The sequence below is a fragment of the Oncorhynchus kisutch genome, unplaced genomic scaffold (genome assembly GCF_002021735.2).
Source record: "Oncorhynchus kisutch isolate 150728-3 unplaced genomic scaffold, Okis_V2 scaffold2879, whole genome shotgun sequence".
Classification (NCBI taxonomy): Eukaryota; Metazoa; Chordata; class Actinopteri; order Salmoniformes; family Salmonidae; genus Oncorhynchus; species Oncorhynchus kisutch.
This window is the reverse complement of record NW_022264824.1, coordinates 94,630-112,500: the sequence shown is the minus strand read 5'-3', so window position 1 is coordinate 112,500 and position 17,871 is coordinate 94,630. Positions and strand designations below refer to the sequence as shown.

The 17,871-nt window shown below is 47.5% G+C and overlaps 1 protein-coding gene across 1 annotated transcript in view; it reads right to left on the bottom strand.

Annotated features, from left to right (window-relative positions):
• The window catches only part of LOC116370990 (CUB and sushi domain-containing protein 3-like), a gene marked incomplete at its 5' end in the record, with an annotated part of 257,751 nt that overhangs the window by 174,672 nt on the left and 65,208 nt on the right, over nucleotides 1-17,871 (bottom strand). Inside the window, 2 exons of the mRNA XM_031819925.1 lie at nucleotides 1,753-1,941; nucleotides 12,468-12,581. Of these exons, the coding sequence (XP_031675785.1) occupies nucleotides 1,753-1,941; nucleotides 12,468-12,581 (303 nt within the window). The remainder of the gene's footprint in view (nucleotides 1-1,752; nucleotides 1,942-12,467; nucleotides 12,582-17,871) is intronic.

The window sequence follows — 17,871 nt, the reverse complement described above, 5'->3', positions numbered from 1 at the left end:
CAGTTATAGAGATGTACCCTGTCTGTTGTTAGCCCAGTTATAGAGATGTACCCTGTCTGTTGTTAGCCCAGTTATAGAGATGTACCCTGTCTGTTGTTAGCCCAGTTATAGAGATGTACCCTGTCTGTTGTTAGCCCAGTTATAGAGATGTACCCTGTCTGTCTGTCTGTCTGTATGTCTGTCTGTTGTTAGCCCAGTTATAGAGATGTATAGGTCAACAATGGGGAGTTACAGCTTCCCTACCGGAACACAAAACGTTTCGGCTACATTACCTGCTGTCAGTGAAAAGCCAGTCAGGTAAAACAAAATTAAAGGGACAGTATTGTATTTTGAGACAGGCTTGAATGTGCAAATAAACCAATAGTCAGAGGGGTACAGTGTCTAATTCCCTGTATGGTGATAATAATATATATATATATATATATTTTAAAGTGGTTTCTTGCATCATATAACACAATACAATGCAATTTCCATGCACCTATTTGGCCCACGGTCTTACAGACTAATACATAAACTCATGAATTAATGTCAAAGTCCTTCACAATGTAAAAATGTTTTTAAAAGTCATACGTTGTAGGCCGGCACTGAACACCGCATGTAGGTTACTGTGGGCTGGCACTGAACACCGCATGTAGGTTACTGTGGGCTGGCACTGAACACCGCATGTAGGTTACTGTGGGCTGGCACTGAACACCGCATGTAGGTTACTGTGGGATGGCACTGAACACTGCATGTAGGTTACTGTGGACTGGCACTGAACACCGCATGTAGGTTACTGTGGGCTGGCACTGAACACCGCATGTAGGTTACTGTAGGCCGACACTGAACACTGCATGTAGGTTACTGTGGGCTGGCACTGAACACTGCATGTAGGTTACTGTAGGCCGACACTGAACACTGCATGTAGGTTACTGTGGGCCGGCACTGAACACCGCGTGTAGGTTACTGTGGGCTGGCACTGAACACCGCATGTAGGTTACTGTGGGCTGGCACTGAACACTGCATGTAGGTTACTGTGGGCTGGCACTGAACACTGCATGTAGGTTACTGTGGGCTATATTATATAGATATCAAAAGCTATGTCCATGTGAAATTGTTGCACAACATTCTCACGACTTTCAAGTTTCCACTCACAAGACCCTAAAATTGGCTCAGTGCCCCAAACAATTAGAGGGAACATTGGTTGTAAAACAGAGGTGCAACTTTGGTTTTAGAAGTGTGTTTTGATTCAATGATAAAACTGGAAGGGACACATTTCTGAATATGGGAGGGGGGGACGGGACGGGGGGGACATGGCCCCCCCATCCACAGTGAAAGTTGCGTCCCCTGGTTGAAAGTGACTTAGGTAAAGTAATCTGGCATTTAGGATTAGTACAAGGGTGCTTGGAAGGGTGCTTGGAAGGGGGCTTGGTAGGGTGCTTCGAAGGTTGCTTGGAAGGGGGCTTGGTAGGGTGCTTGGAAGGGTGCTTGGAAGGGTGCTTGAAAGGGTGCTTGGATGGGTGCTTGGATTGGTGCTTGGAAGGGGGCTTGGAAGGGTGCTTGGAAGGGGGCTTGGAAGGGTGCTTGGAAGGGTGCTTGGAGTAAGGTCTGAGTTTAAAAAGTACAATTAATGTCCTGAGGGATTCATTATCTAAAGCCTTTACATGACAGATCAAATCTGTGGTCATTTTTGCAAATTATCCGGCGATGAGAGATGTGAAGAGAGAGGATTAACTGCGATACTCAAAGTGACGTTGATAAATGTCCAACCACCGTCAAATATCTCCAGGATGTCAAACTCCTTCTCTGTCTGGAAGAGCTGGAAGTGGAGGGTGACGTTGTAGCCCTTCTCTACGTTGATGAGCCAGGAACACGTCTGGAGGTTGTGGTAACTGTCTGGGTAGCCGGGACTCAGGATCACCCCCGTGGAGTCGAAGCGGACCTCGTTAGCAGGACAATGTACTGTGGATGGAAGAGGACAGAGATGACAGAGTGAAGTGAAAAGACAGAGAGGACAGAGTGACGTGAGAGGACAGAGTGACGTGAGAGGACAGAGTACAGTGAGAAGGACAGAGTGACTGAGATGATAGGGTGAAGTGAGAGTGATGTTAGAGGTCAGAGAGGACAGAGTGATGTTAGAGGACAGAGAGGACAGAGTGATGTTAGAGGACAGAGAGGACAGAGTGATGTTAGAGGACAGAGTGATGTTAGAGGACAGAGAGGACAGAGTGATGTTAGAGGACAGAGTGATGTTAGAGGACAGAGTGATGTTAGAGGTAAGAGAGGACAGAGTGATGTTAGAGGTCAGAGTGATGTTAGAGGACAGAGAGGACAGAGTGATGTTAGAGGACAGAGAGGACAGAGTGATGTTAGAGGACAGAGTGAGTTAGAGGACAGAGAGGACAGAGTGATGTTAGAAGGACAGAGTGATGTTAGAGGACAGAGTGATGTTAGAGGACAGAGTGATGTTAGAGGACAGAGTGATGTTAGAGGACAGAGTGATGTTAGAGGTCAGAGAGGAACAGAGTGATGTTAGAGGACAGAGTGATGTTAGAGGACAGAGTGATGTTAGAGGACAGAGTGATGTTAGAGGACAGAGTGATGTTAGAGGACAGAGTGATGTTAGAGGTCAGAGTGATGTTAGAGGACAGAGAGGACAGAGTGATGTTAGAGGATAGAGTGATGTTAGAGGACAGAGTGATGTTAGAGGACAGAGTGATGTTAGAGGACAGAGTGATGTTATGAGGACAGAGAGGACAGAGTGATGTGAGAGGACAGAGTGATGTTAGAGGACAGAGTGATGTTAGAGGACAGAGAGGACAGAGTGATGTTAGTGGACAGAGTGATGTTAGAGGTCAGAGAGGACAGAGTGATGTTAGAGGTCAGAGAGGACAGAGTGATGTGAGAGGACAGAGTGATGTTAGAGGACAGAGTGATGTTAGAGGACAGAGAGGACAGAGTGATGTTAGTGGACAGAGTGATGTTAGAGGTCAGAGAGGACAGAGTGATGTTAGAGGTCAGAGTGATGTTAGTGGACAGAGTGATGTTAGAGGACAGAGTGATGTTAGAGGACAGAGTGATGTTAGAGGACAGAGAGGACAGAGTGATGTTAGAGGACAGAGTGATGTTAGTGGACAGAGAGGACAGAGTGATGTTAGAGGACAGAGAGGACAGAGTGATGTTAGAGGACAGAGAGGACAGAGAGGACAGAGTGATGTTAGAGGACAGAGTGATGTTAGAGGACAGAGAGGACAGAGTGATGTTAGAGGACAGAGTGATGTTAGAGGACAGAGTGATGTTAGAGGTAAGAGAGGACAGAGTGATGTTAGAGGTCAGAGTGATGTTAGAGGACAGAGAGGACAGAGTGATGTTAGAGGACAGAGAGGACAGAGTGATGTTAGAGGACAGAGTGATGTTAGAGGACAGAGAGGACAGAGTGATGTTAGAGGACAGAGTGATGTTAGAGGACAGAGTGATGTTAGAGGACAGAGTGATGTTAGAGGACAGAGTGATGTTAGAGGACAGAGTGATGTTAGAGGTCAGAGAGGACAGAGTGATGTTAGAGGACAGAGTGATGTTAGAGGACAGAGTGATGTTAGAGGACAGAGTGATGTTAGAGGACAGAGTGATGTTAGAGGACAGAGTGATGTTAGAGGTCAGAGTGATGTTAGAGGACAGAGAGGACAGAGTGATGTTAGAGGACAGAGTGATGGTAGAGGACAGAGTGATGTTAGAGGACAGAGTGATGTTAGAGGACAGAGTGATGTTATGAGGACAGAGAGGACAGAGTGATGTGAGAGGACAGAGTGATGTTAGAGGACAGAGTGATGTTAGAGGACAGAGAGGACAGAGTGATGTTAGTGGACAGAGTGATGTTAGAGGTCAGAGAGGACAGAGTGATGTTAGAGGTCAGAGAGGACAGAGTGATGTGAGAGGACAGAGTGATGTTAGAGGACAGAGTGATGTTAGAGGACAGAGAGGACAGAGTGATGTTAGTGGACAGAGTGATGTTAGAGGTCAGAGAGGACAGAGTGATGTTAGAGGTCAGAGTGATGTTAGTGGACAGAGTGATGTTAGAGGACAGAGTGATGTTAGAGGACAGAGTGATGTTAGAGGACAGAGAGGACAGAGTGATGTTAGAGGACAGAGTGATGTTAGTGGACAGAGAGGACAGAGTGATGTTAGAGGACAGAGAGGACAGAGTGATGTTAGAGGACAGAGTGATGTTAGAGGACAGAGTGATGTTAGAGGACAGAGGGGACAGAGTGATGTTAGAGGACAGAGTGATGTTAGAGACAGAGAGGACAGAGTGATGTTAAAGGACAGAGAGGACAGAGTGATGTTAGAGGACAGAGTGATGTTAGAGGACAGAGTGATGTTAGAGGACAGAGAGGACAGAGTGATGTTAGAGGACAGAGTGGATGGTTAGAGGACAGAGATGACAGAGTGATGTTAGAGGACAGAGTGATGTTAGAGGACAGAGAGGACAGAGTGATGTTAGAGGACAGAGAGGACAGAGTGATGTTAGAGGGCAGAGTGATGTTAGAGGTCAGAGAGGACAGAGTGATGTTAGAGGTCAGAGTGATGTTAGAGGACAGAGTGATGTTAGAGGACAGAGAGGTCAGGAGTGATGTTAGAGGACAGAGAGCACAGAGTGATGTTAGAGGACAGAGAGGACAGAGTGATGTTAGAGGTCAGAGATGACAGAGTGATGTTAGAGGACAGGGTGATGTTAGAGGTCAGAGATGACAGAGTGATGTTAGAGGACAGAGTGATGTTAGAGGTCAGAGATGACAGAGTGATGTTAGAGGACAGAGTGATGTTAGAGGACAGAGTGATGTTAGAGGTCAGAGAGGACAGAGTGATGTTAGAGGTCAGGAGAAGGAGTAGAGGACAGAGTGATGTTAGAGGACAGAGTGATGTTAGAGGACAGAGTGATGTTAGAGGACAGAGTGATGTTAGAGGACAGAGTGATCTTAGAGGACAGAGTGATGTTAGAGGTCAGAGAGGACAGAGTGATGTTAGAGGACAGAGTGATGTTAGAGGACAGAGAGGACAGAGTGATGTTAGAGGACAGAGTGATGTTAGAGGACAGAGTGATGTTAGAGGACAGAGAGGACAGAGTGATGTTAGAGGTCAGAGAGGACAGAGTGATGTTAGAGGACAGAGAGGACAGAGTGATGTTAGAGGACAGAGTGATGTTAGAGGACAGAGTGATGTTAGGACAGAGTGATTAGTTAGAGGCAGAGAGACAGAGTGATGTTAGAGGTCAGCGTGATGTTAGAGGACAGGGTGATGTTAGAGGGCAGAGTGATGTAAGAGGACAGAGTGATGTTAGAGGTCAGAGAGGACAGAGTGATGTTAGAGGACAGAGTGATGTTAGAGGACAGAGAGGACAGAGTGATGTTAGAGGACAGAGTGATGTTAGAGGACAGAGTGATGTTAGAGGACAGAGAGGACAGAGTGATGTTAGAGGTCAGAGAGGACAGAGTGATGTTAGAGGACAGAGTGATGTTAGAGGACAGAGTGATGTTAGAGGACAGAGTGATGTTATGAGGACAGAGAGGACAGAGTGATGTTAGAGGACAGAGAGGACAGAGTGATGTTAGAGGACAGAGAGGACAGAGTGATGTTAGAGGACAGAGTGATGTTATGAGGACAGAGAGGACAGAGTGATGTTAGAGGACAGAGAGGACGAAGTGATGTTAGAGGACAGAGTGATGTTAGAGGACAGAGAGGACAGAGTGATGTTAGAGGACAGAGTGATGTTAGAGGACAGAGTGATGTTAGTGGACAGAGTGATGTTAGAGGACAGAGTGATGTTAGAGGACAGAGTGATGTTAGTGGACAGAGTGATGTTAGAGGACAGAGTGATGTTAGAGGACAGAGTGATGTTAGAGGACAGAGAGGACAGAGTGATGTTAGAGGACAGAGAGGACAGAGTGATGTTAGAGGACAGAGAGGACAGAGTGATGTTAGAGGACAGAGTGATGTTAGAGGACAGAGAGGACAGAGTGATGTTAGAGGACAGAGTGATGTTAGAGGACAGAGAGGACAGCGTGATGTTAGAGGACAGAGAGGACAGAGTGATGTTAGAGGTCAGAGTGATGTGAGAGGACAGAGAGGACAGAGTGATGTTAGAGGACAGAGTGATGTGAGAGGACAGAGTGATGTTAGAGGACAGAGAGGACAGAGTGATGTTATGAGGACAGAGTGATGTTAGAGGACAGAGTGATGTTAGAGGACAGAGTGATGTTAGAGGACAGAGTGATGTTATGAGGACAGAGATGACAGAGATGACAAGAGTGATGTGAGCCCTGGGGCCCTGGGGCTGTGACTGGGGCTGTGACTGGGGCTGTGACTGTGACTGGGGCTGTGACTGGGGCTGTGACTTGGGCTGTGACTGGGGCTGTGACTGTGGGTGTGACTGTGGTTGGGGCTGTGACTGGGTGTGACTGGGGCTGTGACTGTGGCTGGGGCTGTGACTTGGGCTGTGACTGGGGCTGTGACTGTGACTGGGGCTGTGACTGGGGCTGTGACTGGGGCTGTGACTTGGGCTGTGACTGGGGCTGTGACTGTGACTGGGGCTGTGACTGGGGCTGTGACTGGGGCTGTGACTTGGGCTGTGACTGGGTCTGTGACTGTGACTGTGGGGTGTGACTGTGGTTGGGCTGTGACTGTGGGTGTGACTGTGGGTGTGACTGTGACTGTGGGTGTGACTGTAGTTGGGGCTGTGACTGTGGGTGTGACTGTCGCTGGGGCTGTGACTGTGGATGTGACTCTGGCTGGGGCTGTGACTGTGACTGAGGGTTGTGACTGTGGCTGGGGCTGTGACTTGGGCTGTGACTGTGGCTGGGGCTGTGACTTGGGCTGTGACTGGGGCTGTGACTGTGACTGGGGCTGTGACTGGGGCTGTGACTGGGGCTGTGACTTGGGCTGTGACTGGGTCTGTGACTGTGACTGTGGGTGTGACTGTGGTTGGGGCTGTGACTGTGGGTGTGACTGTGGGTGTGACTGTGACTGTGGGTGTGACTGTAGTTGGGGCTGTGACTGTGGGTGTGACTGTCGCTGGGGCTGTGACTGTGACTGGGGCTGTGACTCTGGCTGGGGCTGTGACTGTGACTGGGGCTGTGACTGTGGCTGGGGCTGTGACTTGGGCTGTGACTGTGGCTGGGGCTGTGACTTGGGCTGTGACTGGGGCTGTGACTGGGGCTGGGGCTGTGACTGGGGCTGTGACTGGGGCTGTGACTGGGGCTGTGACTGGGGCTGTGACTTGGGCTGTGACTGGGGCTGTGACTGTGGGTGTGACTGTGACTGTCGCTGGGGCTGTGACTTGGGCTGTGACTGTGACTGGGGCTGTGACTGTGGATGTGACTGGGGCTGTGACTGGGGCTGTGACTGGGGCTGTGACTGGGGCTGTGACTGTGACTGGGGCTGTGACTGGGGCTGTGACTGGGGCTGTGACTGGGGCTGTGACTGGGGCTGTGACTGTGGGTGTGACTGGGGCTGTGACTGGGGCTGTGACTTGGGCTGTGACTGTGACTGGGGCTGTGACTGGGGCTATGACTTGGGCTGTGACTGGGGCTGTGACTGGGGCTGTGACTGTGACTGGGGCTGTGACTGGGGCTGTGACTGGGGCTGTGACTGGGGCTGTGACTGTGACTGGGGCTGTGACTGGGGCTGTGACTGGGGCTGTGACTGGGGCTGTGACTGTGACTGGGGCTGTGACTGTGACTGGGGCTGTGACTGTGGATGTGACTGGGACTGTCGCTGGGGCTGTGACTGTGGATGTGACTGTGGCTGTGACTGTGACTGGGGCTGTGACTGTGACTTGGGCTGTGACTGTTCCTGTTGGTGTGACTGTGACTGTGGGTGTGACAGCGCCTCAGGGTATAGAGTACCGGTTCACTGTGTTAGTTTTGTCCCTTGGTAGCACTACAAATAAAAGCTGTTTATATATCATCTCCTTTCTTAGTGCAGGAGACAGATACCTTCTGATGGTTACTGTTTATATCATCTCCTTTCTTAGTGCAGGAGACAGATACCTTCTGATGGTTACTGTTTATATCATCTCCTTTCTTAGTGCAGGAGACAGATACCTTCTGATGGTTACTGTTTATATCATCTCCTTTCTTAGTGCAGGAGACAGATACCTTCTGATGGTTATTGTTTATATCATCTCCTTTCTTAGTGCAGGAGACAGATACCTTCTGATGGTTACTGTTTATATCATCTCCTTTCTTAGTACAGGAGACAGATACCTTCTGATGGTTACTGTTTATATCATCTCCTTTCTTAGTACAGGAGACAGATACCTTCTGATGGTTACTGTTTATATCATCTCCTTTCTTAGTACAGGAGACAGATACCTTCTGATGGTTACTGTTTATATCATCTCCTTTCTTAGTACAGGAGACAGATACCTTCTGATGGTTACTGTTTATATCATCTCCTTTCTTAGTACAGGAGACAGATACCTTCTGATGGTTACTGTTTATATCATCTCCTTTCTTAGTACAGGAGACAGATACCTTCTGATGGTTACTGTTTATATCATCTCCTTTCTTAGTGCAGGAGACAGATACCTTCTGATGGTTACTGTTTATATCATCTCCTTTCTTAGTACAGGAGACAGATACCTTCTGATGGTTACTGTTTATATCATCTCCTTTCTTAGTACAGGAGACAGATACCTTCTGATGGTTACTGTTTATATCATCTCCTTTCTTAGTACAGGAGACAGATACCTTCTGATGGTTACTGTTTATATCATCTCCTTTCTTAGTACAGGAGACAGATACCTTCTGATGGTTACTGTTTATATCATCTCCTTTCTTAGTACAGGAGACAGATACCTTCTGATGGTTACTGTTTATCATCTCCTTTCTTAGTGCAGGAGACAGATACCTTCTGATGGTTACTGTTTATCATCTCCTTTCTTAGTGCAGGAGACAGATATCTTCTGATGGTTACTGTTTATATCATCTCCTTTCTTAGTACAGGAGACAGATACCTTCTGATGGTTACTGTTTATATCATCTCCTTTCTTAGTACAGGAGACAGATACCTTCTGATGGTTACTGTTTATATCATCTCCTTTCTTAGTACAGGAGACAGATACCTTCTGATGGTTACTGTTTATATCATCTCCTTTCTCAGTACAGGAGACAGATACCTTCTGATGGTTACTGTTTATATCATCTCCTTTCTTAGTGCAGGAGACAGATACCTTCTGATGGTTACTGTTTATATCATCTCCTTTCTTAGTGCAGGAGACAGATACCTTCTGATGGTTACTGTTTATATCATCTCCTTTCTCAGTGCAGGAGACAGATACCTTCTGATGGTTACTGTTTATATCATCTCCTTTCTTAGTGCAGGAGACAGATACCTTCTGATGGTTACTGTTTATATCATCTCCTTTCTTAGTGCAGGAGACAGATACCTTCTGATGGTTACTGTTTATATCATCTCCTTTCTTAGTACAGGAGACAGATACCTTCTGATGGTTACTGTTTATATCATCTCCTTTCTTAGTGCAGGAGACAGATACCTTCTGATGGTTACTGTTTATATCATCTCCTTTCTTAGTACAGGAGACAGATACCTTCTGATGGTTACTGTTTATATCATCTCCTTTCTTAGTACAGGAGACAGATACCTTCTGATGGTTACTGTTTATATCATCTCCTTTCTTAGTACAGGAGACAGATACCTTCTGATGGTTACTGTTTATATCATCTCCTTTCTTAGTACAGGAGACAGATACCTTCTGATGGTTACTGTTTATATCATCTCCTTTCTTAGTACAGGAGACAGATACCTTCTGATGGTTACTGTTTATCATCTCCTTTCTTAGTGCAGGAGACAGATACCTTCTGATGGTTACTGTTTATCATCTCCTTTCTTAGTGCAGGAGACAGATATCTTCTGATGGTTACTGTTTATATCATCTCCTTTCTTAGTACAGGAGACAGATACCTTCTGATGGTTACTGTTTATATCATCTCCTTTCTTAGTACAGGAGACAGATACCTTCTGATGGTTACTGTTTATATCATCTCCTTTCTTAGTACAGGAGACAGATACCTTCTGATGGTTACTGTTTATATCATCTCCTTTCTCAGTACAGGAGACAGATACCTTCTGATGGTTACTGTTTATATCATCTCCTTTCTTAGTGCAGGAGACAGATACCTTCTGATGGTTACTGTTTATATCATCTCCTTTCTTAGTGCAGGAGACAGATACCTTCTGATGGTTACTGTTTATATCATCTCCTTTCTCAGTGCAGGAGACAGATACCTTCTGATGGTTACTGTTTATATCATCTCCTTTCTTAGTGCAGGAGACAGATACCTTCTGATGGTTACTGTTTATATCATCTCCTTTCTTAGTGCAGGAGACAGATACCTTCTGATGGTTACTGTTTATATCATCTCCTTTCTTAGTACAGGAGACAGATACCTTCTGATGGTTACTGTTTATATCATCTCCTTTCTTAGTGCAGGAGACAGATACCTTCTGATGGTTACTGTTTATATCATCTCCTTTCTTAGTGCAGGAGACAGATACCTTCTGATGGTTACTGTTTATATCATCTCCTTTCTTAGTACAGGAGACAGATACCTTCTGATGGTTACTGTTTATATCATCTCCTTTCTTAGTACAGGAGACAGATACCTTCTGATGGTTACTGTTTATATCATCTCCTTTCTTAGTGCAGGAGACAGATACCTTCTGATGGTTACTGTTTATATCATCTCCTTTCTTAGTGCAGGAGACAGATACCTTCTGATGGTTACTGTTTATATCATCTCCTTTCTTAGTGCAGGAGACAGATACCTTCTGATGGTTACTGTTTATATCATCTCCTTTCTTAGTGCAGGAGACAGATACCTTCTGATGGTTACTGTTTATATCATCTCCTTTCTTAGTGCAGGAGACAGATACCTTCTGATGGTTACTGTTTATATCATCTCCTTTCTTAGTGCAGGAGACAGATACCTTCTGATGGTTACTGTTTATATCATCTCCTTTCTTAGTGCAGGAGACAGATACCTTCTGATGGTTACTGTTTATATCATCTCCTTTCTTAGTGCAGGAGACAGATACCTTCTGATGGTTACTGTTTATATCATCTCCTTTCTTAGTGCAGGAGACAGATACCTTCTGATGGTTACTGTTTATATCATCTCCTTTCTTAGTGCAGGAGACAGATACCTTCTGATGGTTACTGTTTATATCATCTCCTTTCTTAGTGCAGGAGACAGATACCTTCTGATGGTTACTGTTTATATCATCTCCTTTCTTAGTACAGGAGACAGATACCTTCTGATGGTTACTGTTTATATCATCTCCTTTCTCAGTACAGGAGACAGATACCTTCTGATGGTTACTGTTTATATCATCTCCTTTCTCAGTACAGGAGACAGATACCTTCTGATGGTTACTGTTTATATCATCTCCTTTCTTAGTACAGGAGACAGATACCTTCTGATGGTTACTGTTTATATCATCTCCTTTCTCAGTACAGGAGACAGATACCTTCTGATGGTTACTGTTTATATCATCTCCTTTCTCAGTACAGGAGACAGATACCTTCTGATGGTTACTGTACACATCAGCACCTTTCTCAGTACAGGAGGTAGGCATGTCTGATATAACGACAACACTTTCGATCCATATTGTTATTCTGACAACTAGCTTTCTTTCTTCGGGCCTTTTTTTAAAGAGGTAATAGAACAGAAAGGTTAACGTTGCCAACAACAAAATGTGAAATGTTCAGGCAACAAAAATGAGCAGGAAAACATTTCAAGCTGATATATAAAAACCAAAGATAGATTACGTCGACAGAGAGCTCAATATGTCTCCCCCGACTCTATACAGAAACGTCTACAGCGGACATCAACAAACAGAAGAATGAAATTGAATAAGAGGTCGAACCTATTTCTGTGAACTCTCTGTGCTTTATAGCCCAGGACAATGTGTCCTGTACTACGGCACCGTATTCCCTATACTGTGCATTACTTTTTACAGCAGAGACAAACGGTTATAAGAGGAATGTTGGAATTCTGAGTTTCAACTGTTCTGCCTTATTATTATTTGACCCTGCTGGTCATTTATGAACATTTGAACATCTTGGCCATGTTCTGTTATAATCTCCACCCGGCACAGCCAGAAGAGGACTGGCCACCCCTCATAGCCTGGTTCCTCTCTAGGTTTCCTCCTAGGTTTTGGCCTTTCTAGGGAGTTTTTCCTAGCCACCGTGCTTCTACATCTGCATTGCTTGCTGTTTGGGGTTTTAGGCTGGTGTTTCTGTACAGCACTTTGAGATATCAGCTGATGTAAGAAGGGCTATATAAATACATTTGACTTGATTTGATTTGAGTAATGTTTTCTGTTTAGAAGCTCTCTAGATCTATGACCCCTGGTCAAAAGCAGTGTACTACATAGGGGACGCCATTACAGATGCAGCCGATGCTAACCTTGGCAGAGAGGTGGAGGGCCGTCCATCTGGAGCCTCTCCCCCAGCCTGCACGTCAGGATCTCCGAGCCCAACAGGGTGAACCCTGGCAGGCACTGGTACCGGATAATGTCCCCTGGAGGAACCACACACACACACACACACACACACGCACACACACACACACACAGTCTTTCAGATAGGAGGCATAGACATCCCTAAACACCACCAGGCCTGGCTTGATATAATCAGATGCCAGGTTAGCTCAGACAAGCACAGCTAAAGTATTTGAAATAAATCAAATACTATTTGAACCCAAGTCTGACGATACTGTAGCCGTCAAGGCATTATCAAGATGGACACTCTGATGAAGAGCTGGGGTACCTTTAAAACAATCATATCATCGTATCTTGATGTTAGTTCATCACTTGGAAGGTACAGGGCCTTGCAAAAGTATTCAGAGAGCGTGTTACAAAGTGGGATTAACGTTGATTCATTTGTCGTTTTTGGAGATTTGGTTTTCATTTAACCAATGAGTGAGCGAGAAAAAGGCAGTTCTTGAACATGGGGTGAGACATTCTCACAAATTTGTAAATAAAGCCAGTTTGTTATTTAGAATACATTACAGTGGTTAGAGTGTAGAGGCGGCAGGGTAGACTAGTGGTTAGAGTGTAGAGGCGGCAGGGTAGTGGTTAGAGTGTAGAGGTGGCAGGGTAGTGGTTAGAGTGTAGAGGTGGCAGGGTAGCCTAGTGGTTAGAGTGTAGAGGTGGCAGGGTAGCCTAGTGGTTAGAGTGTAGAGGTGGCAGGGTAGCCTAGTGGTTAGAGTGTAGAGGTGGCAGGGTAGCCTAGTGGTTAGAGTGTAGAGGCAGCAGGGTAGCCTAGTGGTTAGAGTGTAGAGGCGGCAGGGTAGCCTAGTGGTTAGAGTGTAGAGGCGGTAGGTAGCCTAGTGGTTAGAGTGTAGAGGCGGCAGGGTAGCCTAGTGGTTAGAGTGTAGAGGCAGCAGGGTAGCCTAGTGGTTAGAGTGTAGAGGTGGCAGGGTAGTCTAGTGGTTAGAGTGTAGAGGCGGCAGGGTAGCCTAGTGGTTAGAGTGTAGAGGTGGCAGGGTAGCCTAGTGGTTAGAGTGTGGAGGTGGCAGGGTAGCCTAGTGGTTAGAGTGTAGAGGTGGCAGGGTAGCCTAGTGGTTAGAGTGTAGAGGCGGCAGGGTAGCCTAGTGGTTAGAGTGTAGAGGCGGCAGGGTAGCCTAGTGGTTAGAGTGTAGAGGTGGCAGGGTAGCCTAGTGGTTAGAGTGTAGAGGTGGCAGGGTAGCCTAGTGGTTAGAGTGTAGAGGTGGCAGGGTAGCCTAGTGGTTAGAGTGTAGAGGTGGCAGCGTAGCCTAGTGGTTAGAGTGTAGAGGTGGCAGCGTAGCCTAGTGGTTAGAGTGTAGAGGTGGCAGGGTAGCCTAGTGGTTAGAGTGTAGAGGTGGCAGGGTAGCCTAGTGGTTAGAGTGTAGAGGTGGCAGCGTAGCCTAGTGGTTAGAGTGTAGAGGTGGCAGGGTAGCCTAGTGGTTAGAGTGTAGAGGTGGCAGGGTAGCCTAGTGGTTAGAGTGTAGAGGTGGCAGGGTAGCCTAGTGGTTAGAGTGTAGAGGTGGCAGGGTAGCCTAGTGGTTAGAGTGTAGAGGTGGCAGGGTAGTGGTTAGAGTGTAGAGGCAGCAGGGTAGCCTAGTGGTTAGAGTGTAGAGGCGGCAGGGTAGCCTAGTGGTTAGAGTGTAGAGGCAGCAGGGTAGCCTAGTGGTTAGAGTGTAGAGGTGGCAGGGTAGTCTAGTGGTTAGAGTGTAGAGGTGGCAGGGTAGCCTAGTGGTTAGAGTGTAGAGGTGGCAGGGTAGCCTAGTGGTTAGAGTGTAGAGGTGGCAGGGTAGCCTAGTGGTTAGAGTGTAGAGGCGGCAGGGTAGCCTAGTGGTTAGAGTGTAGAGGCGGCAGGGTAGCCTAGTGGTTAGAGTGTAGAGGTGGCAGGGTAGCCTAGTGGTTAGAGTGTAGAGGTGGCAGGGTAGCCTAGTGGTTAGAGTGTAGAGGTGGCAGGGTAGCCTAGTGGTTAGAGTGTAGAGGTGGCAGCGTAGCCTAGTGGTTAGAGTGTAGAGGTGGCAGCGTAGCCTAGTGGTTAGAGTGTAGAGGTGGCAGGGTAGCCTAGTGGTTAGAGTGTAGAGGTGGCAGGGTAGCCTAGTGGTTAGAGTGTAGAGGTGGCAGCGTAGCCTAGTGGTTAGAGTGTAGAGGTGGCAGGGTAGCCTAGTGGTTAGAGTGTAGAGGTGGCAGGGTAGCCTAGTGGTTAGAGTGTAGAGGTGGCAGGGTAGCCTAGTGGTTAGAGTGTAGAGGTGGCAGGGTAGCCTAGTGGTTAGAGTGTAGAGGTGGCAGGGTAGCCTAGTGGTTAGAGTGTAGAGGCGGCAGGGTAGCCTAGTGGTTAGAGTGTAGAGGTGGCAGGGTAGTGGTTAGAGTGTAGAGGCAGCAGGGTAGCCTAGTGGTTAGAGTGTAGAGGTGGCAGGGTAGCCTAGTGGTTAGAGTGTAGAGGTGGCAGGGTAGCCATTTGGTTAGAGTGTAGAGGTGGCAGGGTAGCCTAGTGGTTAGAGTGTAGAGGTGGCAGGGTAGTCTAGTGGTTAGAGTGTAGAGGCGGCAGGGTAGCCTAGTGGTTAGAGTGTAGAGGTGGCAGGGTAGCCTAGTGGTTAGAGTGTGGAGGTGGCAGGGTAGCCTAGTGGTTAGAGTGTAGAGGTGGCAGGGTAGCCTAGTGGTTAGAGTGTAGAGGCGGCAGGGTAGCCTAGTGGTTAGAGTGTAGAGGCGGCAGGGTAGCCTAGTGGTTAGAGTGTAGAGGTGGCAGGGTAGCCTAGTGGTTAGAGTGTAGAGGTGGCAGGGTAGCCTAGTGGTTAGAGTGTAGAGGTGGCAGGGTAGCCTAGTGGTTAGAGTGTAGAGGTGGCAGCGTAGCCTAGTGGTTAGAGTGTAGAGGTGGCAGCGTAGCCTAGTGGTTAGAGTGTAGAGGTGGCAGGGTAGCCTAGTGGTTAGAGTGTAGAGGTGGCAGGGTAGCCTAGTGGTTAGAGTGTAGAGGTGGCAGCGTAGCCTAGTGGTTAGAGTGTAGAGGTGGCAGGGTAGCCTAGTGGTTAGAGTGTAGAGGTGGCAGGGTAGCCTAGTGGTTAGAGTGTAGAGGTGGCAGGGTAGCCTAGTGGTTAGAGTGTAGAGGTGGCAGGGTAGCCTAGTGGTTAGAGTGTAGAGGTGGCAGGGTAGTGGTTAGAGTGTAGAGGCAGCAGGGTAGCCTAGTGGTTAGAGTGTAGAGGCGGCAGGGTAGCCTAGTGGTTAGAGTGTAGAGGCAGCAGGGTAGCCTAGTGGTTAGAGTGTAGAGGTGGCAGGGTAGTCTAGTGGTTAGAGTGTAGAGGTGGCAGGGTAGCCTAGTGGTTAGAGTGTAGAGGTGGCAGGGTAGCCTAGTGGTTAGAGTGTAGAGGTGGCAGGGTAGCCTAGTGGTTAGAGTGTAGAGGCGGCAGGGTAGCCTAGTGGTTAGAGTGTAGAGGCGGCAGGGTAGCCTAGTGGTTAGAGTGTAGAGGTGGCAGGGTAGCCTAGTGGTTAGAGTGTAGAGGTGGCAGGGTAGCCTAGTGGTTAGAGTGTAGAGGTGGCAGGGTAGCCTAGTGGTTAGAGTGTAGAGGTGGCAGCGTAGCCTAGTGGTTAGAGTGTAGAGGTGGCAGCGTAGCCTAGTGGTTAGAGTGTAGAGGTGGCAGGGTAGCCTAGTGGTTAGAGTGTAGAGGTGGCAGGGTAGCCTAGTGGTTAGAGTGTAGAGGTGGCAGCGTAGCCTAGTGGTTAGAGTGTAGAGGTGGCAGGGTAGCCTAGTGGTTAGAGTGTAGAGGTGGCAGGGTAGCCTAGTGGTTAGAGTGTAGAGGTGGCAGGGTAGCCTAGTGGTTAGAGTGTAGAGGTGGCAGGGTAGCCTAGTGGTTAGAGTGTAGAGGTGGCAGGGTAGCCTAGTGGTTAGAGTGTAGAGGCGGCAGGGTAGCCTAGTGGTTAGAGTGTAGAGGTGGCAGGGTAGTGGTTAGAGTGTAGAGGCAGCAGGGTAGCCTAGTGGTTAGAGTGTAGAGGTGGCAGGGTAGCCTAGTGGTTAGAGTGTAGAGGTGGCAGGGTAGCCATTTGGTTAGAGTGTAGAGGTGGCAGGGTAGCCTAGTGGTTAGAGTGTAGAGGTGGCAGGGTAGCCTAGTGGTTAGAGTGTAGAGGTGGCAGGGTAGCCTAGTGGTTAGAGTGTAGAGGTGGCAGGGTAGCCTAGTGGTTAGAGTGTAGAGGCGGCAGGGTAGCCTAGTGGTTAGAGTGTAGAGGCGGCAGGGTAGCCTAGTGGTTAGAGTGTAGAGGTGGCAGGGTAGCCTAGTGGTTAGAGTGTAGAGGCGGCAGGGTAGCCTAGTGGTTAGAGTGTAGAGGCAGCAGGGTAGCCTAGTGGTTAGAGTGTAGAGGAGGCAGGGTAGCCTAGTGGTTAGAGTGTAGAGGTGGCAGGGTAGCCTAGTGGTTAGAGTGTAGAGGCGGTAGGTAGCCTAGTGGTTAGAGTGTAGAGGAGGCAGGGTAGCCTAGTGGTTAGAGCGTAGAGGCGGCAGGGTAGGCTAGTGGTTAGAGTGTAGAGGTGGCAGGGTAGCCTAGTGGTTAGAGTGTAGAGGTGGCAGGGTAACCTAGTGGTTAGAGTGTAGAGGTGGCAGGGTAGCCTAGTGGTTAGAGTGTAGAGGTGGCAGGGTAGCCTAGTGGTTAGAGTGTGGAGGTGGCAGGGTAGCCTAGTGGTTAGAGTGTAGAGGAGGCAGGTAGCCTGTCTTCCTAAATATGATCCCCAATTAGAGGCAACGATTACCAGCTGCCTCTAATTGGGAAACATACAACTCACCAACTTAGAAATAGAATGACTAGAACAACCCCCCCCCCCCCTAGTCACGCTCTGACCTAAACACCATAGAGAACCAAGGGCTCGGAGAGTGACAATAACGATATTCTGGAGATTAATTTTGTTAAATAATATTTATAACAATACAGCCCTACTAAAAGCCATGATGGCGCTGTACAACGTGACCGTGTGTTTACCTTCATTAGACAACATTTTTTCCCAGTATTTCTGTAACCCAGTGATATTTATTCCCATAGTCATTCGTTATGAATCCATAACTAAATAAACATCTGCATTTTTGAAAGAATATTTTTATAACTATTTTATTAATGAAAAGCATAAAGATGCCATTATTAGTTACATTGTTTTAGTTTGAAACGTGCAGACTGGCACTAAGAACAGAACAGCGGGAACGTTTCCTTAGCCAGTGCCGTTATTAGTGCAATGCCCATTAAATATTTCGGAGATGATTTTGTTTTCAAATAACGTAAAATGAGCAAGAAAAAAACCCCAGTCTTGAACATGGGGTGAGACATTGTTACTCATTTGTAAATAAAGCCAGTTTGTTATTT